Source organism: Callorhinchus milii, unplaced genomic scaffold (genome assembly GCF_018977255.1).
Source record: "Callorhinchus milii isolate IMCB2004 unplaced genomic scaffold, IMCB_Cmil_1.0 Scaffold18, whole genome shotgun sequence".
NCBI classification, from domain to species: Eukaryota; Metazoa; Chordata; class Chondrichthyes; order Chimaeriformes; family Callorhinchidae; genus Callorhinchus; species Callorhinchus milii.
The window spans coordinates 11497603-11511919 of record NW_024704759.1 but is presented as its reverse complement, the minus strand read 5'-3'; the positions used below and the strand labels follow the sequence as shown (position 1 = coordinate 11511919).

At 44.4% G+C, this 14317-nt stretch overlaps 2 protein-coding genes across 2 annotated transcripts; one reads left to right on the top strand and one right to left on the bottom strand.

Annotated features, from left to right (window-relative positions):
* Window positions 1-2048: 2048 nt before the first annotated feature.
* On the bottom strand, window positions 2049-6514 carry zgpat (zinc finger, CCCH-type with G patch domain). Its single transcript, XM_007911590.2, has 6 exons — window positions 5660-6514; window positions 4643-4776; window positions 3882-4037; window positions 3503-3634; window positions 3005-3419; window positions 2049-2528 (listed from the first exon to the last, which is right to left on the bottom strand). The coding sequence occupies exons 1-6, from the start codon at window positions 6316-6318 to the stop codon at window positions 2390-2392; spliced, it is 1635 nt and encodes a 544-aa protein (XP_007909781.2). The 5' UTR covers window positions 6319-6514; the 3' UTR covers window positions 2049-2389.
* A 428-nt stretch (window positions 6515-6942) lies between these two features.
* Window positions 6943-13910, top strand: arfrp1 (ADP-ribosylation factor related protein 1). Its single transcript, XM_042341980.1, has 8 exons — window positions 6943-7025; window positions 8862-8955; window positions 9073-9160; window positions 9352-9434; window positions 9971-10052; window positions 10310-10380; window positions 10907-11007; window positions 13335-13910. Exons 2-8 carry the CDS (start codon window positions 8863-8865, stop codon window positions 13420-13422), a joined length of 606 nt encoding a protein of 201 aa, XP_042197914.1. The 5' UTR covers window positions 6943-7025; window position 8862; the 3' UTR covers window positions 13423-13910.
* The last annotated feature ends 407 nt before the right edge of the window (window positions 13911-14317 follow it).

The window sequence follows — 14317 nt, the reverse complement described above, 5'->3', positions numbered from 1 at the left end:
TTTGAGCCTAAATTTTGAATTTCGATCACGTGTTCATCCAGATTTATTTATATCAAGTTGGAAGTTTTTCAAATTTGGTTGATAATTCAGTGAGTTAAATAAAAACCTCCCGTACCTGTTTTGTGAGTCGTACAGTAACATCAAAAATAGGAGTGGTGCATTCCTTCTGTGGCAATCTTCTCGTCAGCGTTAGGATCTGCATTAGCAACTGTCAGCCTGGGGAATTATCTGTAACATGAACTCTCCTTGTGAAATCTTTGCTCTCTCCATTGAAACCAAAATGTTGCTAAGCCATTGGAATCGTCTATTTTTGTTACTTTCTCAACAAACAATGTGTAAAACACTCTTTTTATTTTAGGTCTCCAGTTCCACAACCCAACGGTCACAGCCAACATCCTCTCCTCAGTTCTTCCTGCTTTCCCTCCCTCCTGATTTCCTTCAATTGGTCCCAGTCAATTGCTCCTTATTTATTAATTAGTATCCAACAGTTTTCTTGTCGATTCCGGGAAGGGCAAATCATGGTTCTGCTTAAGATTTGGACGCGGTTGTTGTAACTAGAAGCAGAATGGGAAAACTTTTTGCAATTAACGCAGCTTAAAACTACAGAAACTGAAGTAAAGAACTTGTTCAATTTTGCTTTAAGAAACAAAACTGCAAGTTTACTTCTCAGATATGGACAGCATGCACTCGATACCAACCAAGGCATTTAAATAGCTGCATATTTACAATAGAACATTTCTGAAGTACGCAGAATACAGTTTATCAAACGCACTAACTTTCAAATTTTGAAAGCAAATGACCAGAAGTGGAAAGATATTTACATAGCACCACCTGGCGGCAAGTGGTTGGTGGCTATCATCAAATGTTTTCAAACCCATTTTATTTTGGTGCAATGAGGAAATTAAGGGTAGAAATGACAATATAGTATTGTGATTTCTATCAATAAACTGTCTGACAAATTAAACATTATAAAAGTGCTTTACTTTTAAGTGAAATTAAATGCAAAGCATAACTAACATTACCTTACTAATATCACCATACTGTACTTTTACTTAACCCATTTATTTTGGCATACAGAATTAAGATTAGTTCTGTTCTGAGCACTTTCACAATTTTTTTAAGTAATTTGTTCAATCAGTCATTTTTATTTATACCAGCATGTTGCTTGAACATCAGGCCATTTCTGTAAAATGAACTGTACCCCACTGAAAATCATGAACGTGATACACAATGAAAAGGTTTCAAAGCTTAAACCCTTCTGAATTTTATTCAAACAAGGTGTAAATGTTACATTGGAGAAGAATGTGGTTGTTGCAGGTTATTCTGCCCTCAAACATCATACTCTCTAACACCCTCACACACTCTTTGTCTGTTGTACTCTCTCTGGTTCAGAAGATTATGGGTTCAAGTCGCACATGAGTACTTTGAGCTAATAGTTTGGGTTAATCTGGTCCAGTACATTGCTCTGGGAGCACTGCATGGTCAGAGGTACAGTTATTCGGTTGTTAAACTGAGGTCACATCTGCCTCTTCAGGTGGACATTAAAAATCCCATTCTAAAAGATGAGAATATCGCTGAGTGTTCCCTCAATAACCCTCCTGATAAAATTGGTTACATGACTGTCATTGGGGCATGTGCAACTTGGCTGGTAGCTTGCCTACAAATAGTCACTAAACTATACACACAAAAAAGTATTCTCTACATTATAGGCACTATATTAAATACAAGGATTAATATTAGATTGCACTACCTTCACAGATGAATGCCTTCACTATTTTCCTCCTACAAATATCATAAATCTATAACGTTCCACATCAGAACATTCTCTAATTGAGCCAAAAGTCTAAGTGAGATGTGGGAGTTTAGTATCTCTAAAGATGAAGGGTTGGGTGTCTAGAGTTAGAATGACAACTACTTTGGTTATGGCCATCAATGATAAATGAGCTTTAGCAGTTTCAGGAAGGATTATACACACTGACAAAGTTATCCTGACAGTAGAAGTGAATTCATTCTAAATTGTACTGTACAATGTTTAAAAAAAGTCAAAATTTGGAGACCGGTTGATTTATTTCAAATGGTGAAGAAAAGCTGCAGGGCTGTAGCAGTAGGGTATTTAAAAATTATACAACAATTAAGCACAGTTTTTAAACACTATAAAAGTTAATGGCAACACATCTTGACATCTTACAATATTTAACAAATTGCATTCTCAGCTGAAATCCAGAACATCCACAATAAGCATTTAAACATCAAATGACAACACAAATACCAGGCCCAACACTGTGTAAAATACAGCAATTGTAAACATAGTTCTACTATAAATAGAAACAAATACGGCACAAATTGGTATGCTTCAGAAATGTGGACAATTGCAAGGAAATATAACAAATTAGAATTTAGTCATCTTCTTATGTGTGTCTGCTTTCTTTCGTTCGTGCTGAGCACTGGCTTCTTGTGACTTTAAATAGGACAGTTGCTTCTTAGCATTGGATAACTTCTCTTCCAGGTGAGCAGTTAATGCTTTACCTCTGAAATAAATCAAAGAAAGCTGAAACACAGATTCATAGTGGATGCAGTGGAGTCATATAAACCATGCTCCTCTGATAAGTAAATTGTAACCTTTCCCCATTGAGCACTGAATTAAGATATCATTCATATTATACAACTAAGTATTCAGGTGGCACCTGAACAAACACAGTTTAGTGTTTACAACTCTTCAATAGACAAAAAGCGGTACTTCATTTTTTCTTCCCATTTTAAAAGTATTCTGCTAGAGGGATCTAAAAGAACACAGAAAATGGGAATGGAGAGAATGCCAAGCATCAATTCTGGCAATAAAGTAATTGATGTGTAAATGTTGTGTATCTCTGATATTACCAGTGCATAAAAGTTTTACTGTAACTTATTTACTTCTGTTTGTACAGATGCTAGTATAAGGAACCCAGTCTTTACTAGAATAAAAGTGCCCAATCTGCCCAACTTCTGCTAAAATATGACAAGATACCTTCCAACATTTCTTGATAATGCCTCCGTAATTTTAACAATGTCCTTTTCAGTGTGCTCAATATTTTCCATTATCTGAAAAACTTTGATATTTAGAGTTTTCTTCATCGTGGTGCTGCCCTTGTAACACTCTTTACTATTCTTCTCCCCCATGGGTTGAAGTGTTGAACCGCTAGACTGTCCATTAGTTCCAAGTTTATCGTTCAAAAAGTCAAACACAGTCTGGCGAGATTTGTGCACTTTGGCCACTCGCAAGCCTCCTTGGTCTTTCCTTTTGTGCTTCTTTTTATGGAGGTGGTTCAGTTTCCCTTCTCGTTTATTCTGCAGGATTTCAGCACATTGATCGAGAGATTTCCCTGGTGGTAGAACTACTGCTTCTACAGGCTCCACCCGGCCTTCAGCATTCTTCCCCAGCCCTTAAAACAAAGATAACCACATCAGCAGCTCGTTACACTGAATAATTTACAAAATGAATCACTGCAGATCCTTGCAACCTTACCTTTTCCAAACTCGTAGCCCATTTTAGCCATTAGTTTGGAACCCATGCCCCTGGTATGAGTTTCCCAGCCTGCGAAAGTGGAGGTGCAGGGTGGAGTCCATTCTACTTTCTCCATAGAATTGGCATCGAAAACTGTGGTAACAAGGTAAAGAGGGGAAAAAGGGTACAAAATGAGAAAGACTAGTTTCAAAAGTTTCAGTCTTCTGCCCGAGTATTACTGAGACTGCCCTTAACAGGCCAGTGTAACTGAGTACATATAGAACAAGGTTTTCTTGTACAGATTTGCTTTAAGCAGGCGAGTGCATAATTTGTCTGGGTGAAAAACGTGTAATATAGCAATCTGAAAGCATAATGCTATCGTGCACGCTGTAACAATTACCTTTTGCATAACCAAGTTGATCCCCATCATCTTCTGAATCTGAGGAGGAAGAGGACTCCTCACTACGAGGTACTGGCATAATCCCATCACCTTCCACTACTAACTCCTTCTGAAGCAAGGAATCAAATTTTACTGTAAAATAGCCACTGTCCATGTCTGAAAAACACAACACCATCCTTGGAATATTACGCAACATCCATACAATGAAAATTGTATTAACACCACTATGCTATCAATTCAGCATACAATATAACTTGAAACTAAGCTATTCCAGCAGTTTTTTAAAAAAAAATCTGCTTTGTAAATCTAAATTCATTAAAGTATTTGCTTTATTTTATGAGACTTTAAGAGTTTGAAAGACACACGCTGTAAATTGCATCTAACGCAACACAAGCTAAACACAACACAAAATGTTAACATTTCAATTAAAGTCTATGTAATGAAACTGCAATAACTGAAGATCATGCAGGAAAATTCTACAACAGTGCCCGATATTAAGGCAGGGTGCGTGTGCCACTTGGAAATACTCTACCTATGTTTCCAAAACAACTTTTCTCTTTAAAAAATTCATACAACATGAAAGACAGTAGGATATTGGAGACAGCAAAGCATTTATAGGGTTCAAAGAATGCTCGCATTCCACTCATCAGAACTAGTACTAAAGTACTTCAGTACAAAATGACTTTCACAAGATCTGAATTCTTCACGATTACCCATCCCAATTGTTAAAGATACTCGGCGAGGATGTTAGCTGCACTTACCGAGGATTTTAGCCGGGTACCAAATTTCATCTTCATGCTTAGCCAAACAGGCTGACCCCACCTCAAGTGAACTGAGATCCAATTCCTGACCCTCTCGCAATTCAGACACAGCCACAACCTCTCCATGAGAGTACCTAGTCAGACACAAATATTTTAATAGATTATAAACTTTTTTTTAAAAAAAACACCAAAATGTCTTTGGTGTTTTATAATGCATTTTATTAAATGTTTGGTAAACTATGCAATCCACGTGCGCATGCCACCTGTGTCTGGAATGGACTCATCTTGGAGGGATGCACCCCACTCACCTAATTCTGGAGAATATGAGGTACAATTTAGAGAGCCAAGACTTGGGGATCCCTGCGTCACGTGGGTGCTGCTGGAGTTTAAACCAGCTAAAACTGAAGAGGGTAGAAACCAACTGAAAGCGCTGTTTGGCAAGTTCCCTGTGGCTTGTAAGGTTACCAGGAGCTGAGCGAGAAGAATCCCAGTCTGCTCCCTGATGGGACCGCTCGTTAAGCAGTCAATGCAGACCCGCGCCTGGCTCGGGAACCCGACCACAAGAGACCACCAAAGAGGGTCGACTCGATTCTGACGTTTCATGGCCAAGCGAGTCACCTTGGAGCCGGCTCACCTCAGCTCCGCGGAGACCCTCGGCTTACGTCCTCTTCCCCCACCTCCACCCACGAAGAATAAAGGCGTCAAGGAAAAAAAAAAACAAAAAGAAAGGGAGAACCAAACCGAAGAATTAAATCAATGACACGTGAATCATTGTGTGCCCACAGAATACACTTAGCACATAATCATAATTGCGTTTGACATAGCACCTCATCACCTCTTCGCGGACGTCTCAAAGCGCTTCGAGGTAACAGCCCATAAACGTGAGCCCGCGGGCGAAAAACCTTCAGCACGAGCATAGTCTGCGAAGCGCTTTGGGACGCCTCGGGAGACCCCCGACGAGGCGTTACCTCAAAGGCAAGTCACTCATTCGGGCTGCAATGCAAACCGCCCCCTGACCTGCAGCTCTCGGGGAAGCGGCAGGTGCCGCTCAGGTACCACGGGCACGGCCTCATGGAGCGGTGAGTCGGGTGGATCCACAGGACCCGGACGGTGGGCTCGGGCGGCTCCGAGCTCTCGGGGCCCACGATCATGGCGTCGTGATACTGGAGCTGACCCCAGGGAGTGCGGTACGGGGCGCTCACTCTGCTGCCGCTCAGCTCCTCGTCACCCCTCTCATCCGCCTCTTCTCCATCTTCATCATCATCATCATCATCAGCGGCGTTATCATCTCCTCCTCCTCCTCCTCCTCTCTCCCTCGGGTACTCCTCACCGCCCGGTTCGCTCATCGCCGCCTGGAAGGCCGTGTACTCGGCGTCTAAGCGCGCCTCCCGAGCGGGGCCCGGCTCGGCCTCGGCCTCGGGCTCGGGCCCGGCGGTGGCCGCTCGGTCCAGCCGCTCCAGCAGCTGGCTCTTGCGGACCGACAGGAGGCTGGACTCGGTCAGGTGGATCAGCTGCCGCAGGTCGTCGCGAAGCCTCAGCAGGTCGGCCTGGCCTTCGGTCCCGGCCGCGGCCTCGGCCTCGGGTTGAGAGTCGGCCGCCAGGGCGCTCTCGACCTGCCGCACCTGGGCCTTGTACAGCTCGATGGCCGCCTCCAGACTCGCCTCGTCCATATCCATGGCCTCGGCTCGAGGGTTCGGGTCGTCACCGTTACCGGCGTCTCAGAGGCCGCCTCCCGCCGCCATCGCAGACCGTAAACGAACCGCCTCAGGCGGAGGAGGAGGAGACGGACACCCTCATCGCTCCCTTCCCCCCTCGCCCCGGGTCCGCGCGCGATTCCCTCTCGGCTCCACTTCCACCTTCGCTCGGTTTAAATCAAGCGGAAAAACCGCCGGAAGCGTCACCCTCGCGGCGCCGGGCCGAGCGTCGAGGAACCTGCGGGGAGGGCGGGAAAGGAAACGTCGGCGCGGTGCAACATGGGAGTTGTAGTTGCCCCCTCTCACCCCGCTCGCTGCCTGCCCTCGACGGCGGCAGAAAATAGGAACTACAACTCCCAGAAGACGTCTGGCTAGACCTGCGCACTGGGCACCGGTCGCGAGTCTCAAAACAGAACGGGGCGGTGCAGGGAGAGAGCGAGCGAGAGGATGTCGGCGCGGTGCGGCCTGGGAGTTGTAGTCGCCTCCTCTCCGCTGCCTGGCGTTGGCGGCGGCGGGGCGGGAGGGGAGTTGAACTACAACTCCCAGAAGGCGTCCCGTGAGACATGCGCACTGGGCTGATGCGAGGTGACGAGGACGACGACGACGACGGAGGAGGAGGAGGAGGAGGGGGGTGGAGGCGACAGGAGGGAGTATTAGAGGCGGCTTTAAATGGAGGGGGGCGCGTAAAGGTAGGAGCTCGTTCTCTGGCTGTGGGCCGCTGGTGTACGGGCTTCTCGAACCTTCCCCCCCCCCACCATCCCGGTCCCGGTGGGAGAAGAAGGAGAGGGGAGGGTTTTTTTTAAAAAAAACAAAAATGGGGGCAGGGCTCGATGGCACAATTCGGGGCCTGTTGGCTTTTGATGGCTGACAAACCGCCTCCTCACAGGCTCTCCCCCTCCCACACACACCCCCCATCCGAGCAGTTGGTGACAGGACTCGCGAACAGGTCCTGGCTGCTCGACACTCGGGGTCTGACACGTCACTGACTTAATAATAATAATAATAATAATAATAACGATAATGATGATAATGTTCCTGGTGTTTGACGCGGCGTCTTCATCGCGTCTTCGAGACCCCTCTCAAAGCGCTTCGCGGGATACGCTGCCGAGCGCGTCGACTGCGCATTTCGTGGGTGGGTGGGTGGGGGGGTGCGCGGCAGCCCCGACGGCGCACGGCGGAGACCACCCTCCCCCCCCCCCCGCACGCATGGCACGTGCACACGCACACCCACCCCCCCCCCCCCCAGGTCTCTCGCTCGCAAAGCGAGTGCTCCGGCCGCTGAGCTCCAGGACGGTTGCGCCTCGAGTTAACACCCGCCCGCGCACAGGGTTCTGGCGCGTCCGCCGCACGTCACAGGTTCGACGCGGGTTCGTCATCGTCGTAACCGTCATCCTGATAATAATTACAACGATAATCCTTGCGTTTCGCTTCCCCCCCGCCCCCACCCCACCCCCCCCGCCTCCCAAAAAGAAACGCACTCCCGATTCACTTCTCGGTATATCCTGCGAAGCGCTTTGAGATGTCCCGAAGGCGTGATAAGGCGCCATCTCAAATGCAAGGATTGTCGTTCGGTTTTACTGTCTGTCGCGTCAGAAAGACGTCTCAAAGCGCTTCTCAGGGATTGCTGCCAAACGGAGTGACAGCGTGTATTGGTCCGCAAACGTCAATCCAAGCTGTGGGCTATCGCTTGCCCCTAATGCGCTGATTTGGTTAAATCCGCCAAACCTGCAAACAACAACAACTTGCATTTCCAAAAGTGCCCTTTGTGAAGTGGGTGTAAAAGAAGAGGAGAACCACTATAAAATCTTTAAATTTTAGTTGTGTACTTTTAGAAACACGAGTGACTTTGCATACTTGTATAATTTCTCAATGGTCCTGCAGAATGAGAAAAATGTTTTGCTTAGTGCTGGTGGGGGGGAGGGGGGGGTCTTTATTACAGTCACAGGATGAAGAGGGCTGAGGAGTTTCCAGGCCACTTCAACACTTGCTCTGCTTCAGTTCGGTGCTCATCCCTGTCTTGCTCTAACCCAATGGTGACAATCTTTTAGACTGGCCAACCAAATAAATGCTTCTTTATTGAATTTTTCTTCACATATGTGGCAGTACCACAGATATTGCGGCTTCGTAGGGTCTGGAAACGCGGGATTGGCCGGCGGCTACTTTCAATCAATTTATTTGGTTTGCCAATCAAAAAGCTTAGCCAACTCTACCTCTCCGCCATCAACTCCAGGGCCACTGCTGTCCTGACAGAATGTCTGTGAGACATCAAGTCCTGGGTGAGAGCCAACTTTCTTCAGTTGAATGTCAACAAGTCCGAGGTCTTCCTGATTGGTTCCTGTCAGCGCCTCCACACTTCAGGCACTGACAGCATCACCATCCATGGATGATGGGGGGGCCTTCAGCCGTTCTGTCCCCACGCTCTGGAACTCCATCCCACAGTCACTCCACCTTGCCCCCTCCCTTGCCACCTTCATTAATTTTGTTGTTGGCTTGCTTTTTTAACAGCAGATTCCTTTCTTTTGTAGGATGTATACATTACTCTCAGGTCTGTGGAAGTACATGTTCCAAAAGGATGAATACTGCATTCTGATCTTGGGGTTGGACAATGCAGGCAAAACTGTAAGCTGATATTTAGGCTATTTGCTGTAATTATTTGTTAATGAGGAAATTGAAGCCATAATACAGGAAATGAATATTTGTATGTTTCATTGTGATTTTTTTTTCGTGTTACTTTAGACCTTTCTGGAGCAGACAAAAACAAGGTTTAACAGAAACTACAAAGGAATGAGTTTATCAAAGATAACCACTACAGTTGGTTTAAACAGTAAGTTTGTTGGGCAATATATGTATATTTCATATTTTACATGTAATGTTCTGATGTCCTAGAGTCATAGTTGTTTCAATTTGCAAACCTCTTTTGATTGAGGAAAGTAGTCAACTACATTTGTGTATCTATTCTTTTACATTTGTTTGTTGTCTGTACACTTTTAGAGCATGTTTTGTTCCTTTTTCTAGTTGGAACTATTGATGTTGCTTCAGCACGACTTATGTTCTGGGATCTCGGTGGCCAGGAGGAACTCCAGTCTCTGTGGGACAAGGTACCATTCCAGTTCATTTCTGCTTTTAATGTAAACTTGATTTGCCAAAAAGATATTCTGCTTGTATTAAGAATGACAACTGCGCATATTGGTGGAACATTGGGCTATCACATTGGATTCAGGCAAATCTATGATTTGGGTTTGAATACAGCCTGGAATGATGAAAGTATAAGCATTTTCTTAAATAAATGCATAAAAGTGTGGCCGCACACTCATATTAGGCGTTATTTCTGCTAATGTCCTTCAGCTTTTGGATTTTTTTATGTCGCCTTTTTACAATACATTTCTCACCACATGATGGCAGTGTGGCTTACAGGGATAACAAATCTTCATCCTTAACACAGCTAAGAACATTTAAATGTTTCCCAGTTTTCTATAAACAACAGAACAATTTTAGACTGATTCATATTGTAATGATTCTCGATTATTTTAAAATGTGCGCAGATCTATATAATATTTAACTGCAGTAGTTTCTAAAGATTATGTGCTATAATCATCTTTTAAATATCTACAAATTCTGAATTTCTTTGTTTCAGTATTATGCAGAATCACATGGTGTAATATATGTCATTGACTCAACCGATGAAGAGAGATTGTCAGAATCAAAAATAGCCTTTGGTATGTGAAATACTGATATTAAAATACGATCTAAATGTTTTATGCTATGTTGATTAATGTTTTTTCACAAGCAATGGTGGAGAGTAAAATCTGTTTAATAATTGCGTTATAATGCCTGAAGACAGTATGCGGTTGTCATGAATTGCTGAATTCTGCTGCAGGTTTGTGTTACTTCACAAAATCTATCTATCGTTGTTTTCTAATGGCTCCAGGAATAACTTAACTAATCGTTTGAATAATTTCCCCCCCCCTTTCAGAAAAAATGATCACCAGCGAAGTGCTTGATGGGGTTCCATTGTTAGTATTGGCTAACAAACAGGATGTTGAGGTAAGTCCTCTTCGGTAATATAATTTAGCAGTTACATTTGTTCTGTCTAGCCAACTGTATGTTCAAATAACTCCTTTTTTAATTATTATTAAAGTGCTCCAAGATGCTGTCCGGTGTGAAGGGCACTATATTAAATGCAAGTTGTTGCTGTTTCTGCATGTATACAGCAGAGCCTCATTATAACATTGTATTTGGGATCATAAAATCCCAACCATCACTGCAGCTGGTTTCACTGTGTATGCGCACAGTTGATCTATTCAGTCCTGCCTGCCGACTCTGTCAGCCTTTTATCCAGTGCAGTAATGCAGAGAGATCTGTTTCTGACTGCACACCAAGGTTAACTTATAGTAATATTGCTGTCTGCATTTCAGATTAAAATTGGTTCAGTATTTCCATTAAGACAACAGATATTTTAGTCATTCTATTCCTTTTTTTTCAAGCATCCGGATGATGAATGATGGAAACTATTTCTGAAGATTTAATTTGCTCTTTTGTTGCTCCCCTTTCATGTTTTTCTCTATGATAGAGCTGCCTTTCTGTTGGAGACATTAAAACTGCTTTTAGTGATTGTGCCCCAAAAATTGGGAAGAGAGATTGTTTAGTACAACCATGCTCAGCACTTACTGGGTAAGTATTGGTTACGTTGTCCACTTATACTATATTACTGCCAGAATTGGGCAAGAGGAAGAGAGGGAGCATATAATTATAATAATAATCCTTGCATTTGATATAGCGCCTTATTACGTCTTCGAGACATCTCAAAGAGCTTCACAGAATATACTGTAAAGTGAATTGACATGGAGTCTGGCGAGGATGGGGTGATAGGGACACAGAGCCTGGTGCAGGAGAGGACATGGTTGCAGAATTCTGGATGATCTGCAGCCTATAGAGGGAGGAGTTGGGGAGGCCGACAAGAAAGGAGTTTGCATTGTCCAGCCTCAATGTTATGAATGCGTGTATGAGGGTTTCGGTGGCCTGTGGTGTGAGACTGGTGGAGCTGGCAATGTTGCGGAGGTGGGGGAAGGCAGAGCGGATCATGGCACGGATGTGGGGTAGAGAGGACAATTGAGGGTTAAACACAACCCCAAGGTTCTGGACTGGCTTAGTATGGTGGAGTGTGCCACCATGGATGGTGATTCTGTCAGCGCCTGTGGTGTGAAGGCTCTGACAGGAGCCAATCAGGAAAGTCTCGGTCTTGTTGACATTCAACTGAAGAAAGTTAGCTCTCATCCAGGACTTGATGTCTGACAGACAGTCTCTCGGGACAGCAGTGGCCCTGGAGTTAAGGTTGGAGGCAGAGAGGTAGAGTCGGGTGTCATCCGCATACATGTGGAAGTTGACCCCATGTCTGCGGATGATGTCACCAAAAGGGAGCATATAGATGTTGAAGAGGAGGGGACCAAGGACAGAGCCCTAGGGGACACTGCACGAGACGGTGCGGGGGCTAGAGGAGAAACCATTTGTGGAGATGAAGTGAAGGCGGTGTGAGAGGTATGATCCATTCAAGGACAAGACTGTGAAGTTTGAGTGAGAAGAGAGGCGGTGGATGAGGATAGAATGATCAATGGTGTCAAAGGCAGCAAAGAGGTCAAGCAGGTCGAAAAAGCAGAGGGCGCTCTGGTCACAGATGGACAGAATGTCATTTGTCACTTTGACCATAGCTGTTTCTGTGCTGTGGGCGTCACAGAAACCCGATTGGAGGGGTCCGTGAAGGGAGTGGCGGAAGAGGAAGGAGTGAAGGTGGGAAGCAACAACTCATTCCAGGACCTTGGAGAGGAAAGGGAGGTTAGAGATGGGGTGGTAGTTTGAGAGCAGGAATGGGTCCAGGGAGGGTTTTTTTAAGGATAGGAGTGATGACAGCCATTTTTACAGGGGTGGGAAAGGTACCAGTGAACAAGGAGAGGTTTATGATGTCTGTAAGTAGAGGGGCAAAGAGGTAGAACTGGGAGGTAAGGAGAGGGTTGGGGATGGGGTTGAGGGAGCAGGTGGTCGGTTTCATGCCGGTTGTAGTGGTGATGAGAGGAGTGCGAGACAGATTCGAAGGCAACCAAGGCAACCAAACAGAAAAGCACATTACAGGTTTAACTGGGTAACATTAGCAAGGAGGAACTGAAGGATAATTCCTTCTCTTTGGACTTGACTAGTATGTTTGGTGCATTGTTAGCATTGCGTGCAGTGTTGCCCAATGATATTACTTGTCTTTCATCATGACCTTATCTCTATGTGTGCTCCTCCTTGCTTGCTATTGTACTGAAGGTCACTTATGTAACTTGCCATTGCACTGACACCAGCTTCCTACATCTACATTGTTTGCAGTGATGCAAACCTGACCTAAATTTACTTAAATATTTCTGTTAATGTATTCACATCATTTTCCTTGATAGTTTAGGGTAGGGTGGCCCACCTGGTGGCCCATGGGCCTCATCTGGCCCGGGGGATTATTTCATCTGACTCAAACCATTTCCAACTTCGGAGCGCACTCTCCTCTCCCTGGCGAACCATCCACTCATTACAGCAGCTCAATGCATGCGGAGTTGCTGCAGTGTATCAGGAAGTCCCTCATCACCATTTTGTCCCCACTCTCTGGAACTTTATTCCCAGAGTCCCCTTCGACTACCTTTCTCCCTTCCTCCCCTCCTTCAAGGCACGTCAAGACCCAAATCTTTGACTGTGCTTTCGGTCATCTTTTCCCCAATCTCTCTCCCTTCTCACCCCTAGCTTGGATGCGCGCAGCGATCGGTGACGAGGGATTTGAGACATCCTTCCGACGTGAAAAAGTTGCTGTGTAAATGTTGTTATGTTTCTGGAAGGGAAAGCCAAAAATATTGCCTGAATGGCCTGCGGATATTCTTCAAACTTGAATTCCAGTAAGCTATTGCTAACTATTCTACATTTCCTTTTTAAAATTATCCCGGATTGTTTAGGGACAAAAATATTTCTTTCTTTTATTGTAGGGAAGGTGTAAATGATGGGATCGAATGGATGGTCAAGTGTGTAATCAGAAACATTCACAGGCCACCAAGACAGAAGGATATCACATAGAAGTCACCTGTTTTGTCAGAGTTGCTGCACAGTAGTTCCACTAGCTGGAAGCAATCCGTATTGAAGCTTACACTCTTATGTGGAGCTTTCTTACCTTTGCTGACTATTGCTGATAAAAGTTGAAGATGTTACATCTATGACTATGTAAGTAAGTGCTGTTTCAAGACAGTCAATATGAGAGGGACCTTTTTCAACACTAGCAGTGTGGGTTGACTGGATAAAGATTCATTAATATTAAATATCTGAGCAACAATAATACGTTCTTGTTAGCCTTTTTTTAAATGCAGAGATTTTTTGTGTACTAATATTCCTTTATTTCAGAAATAGTTGTCTAAAAATATGGGATTTGAAACTCACTGTCTCCTTGTTTTGCACAGAAGTTCTGTTAATAACTTTTGTCTTTTAGATTGAACAAAGTTGTGATGATCTCGGTTGTAATGCATTTTGTGGAAGACAAAATAAAGTTTTTTTTAAAAAAAATCCCTAAAGCACTGATCCCCTCCAAATTAATTTCTAGCAATCACACAAGCTTTTATCATGTAGTCATTTAACATTTATTATACACAGAAGTGAACTTCCTATCAGTGATCAAGGCCGGAACCAGTCAAGCGGAGGTAGTGGGATGGTAATAATAATAATAATAATAATAATATAATCCTTGCATTTGATATTGCGCTTTTCATGTCTTCTCAACGTAGGCAGTTGCCGGAGCATAAAGGCATTTGAAGACGCATGAGAAGATCTTGAAGTTGATCCGTTCAGTGATTAGGTGCTAATGAAGCCTGGTTAGAGCTGGTGTGATTGGAGTACGGAGTGGGTGATTATGTGGGCAGCGGACTTAGGTAGATTTTAAGGCACAACTTAAAGACAGAAGAAAAGGGCATTGTTTATTTGA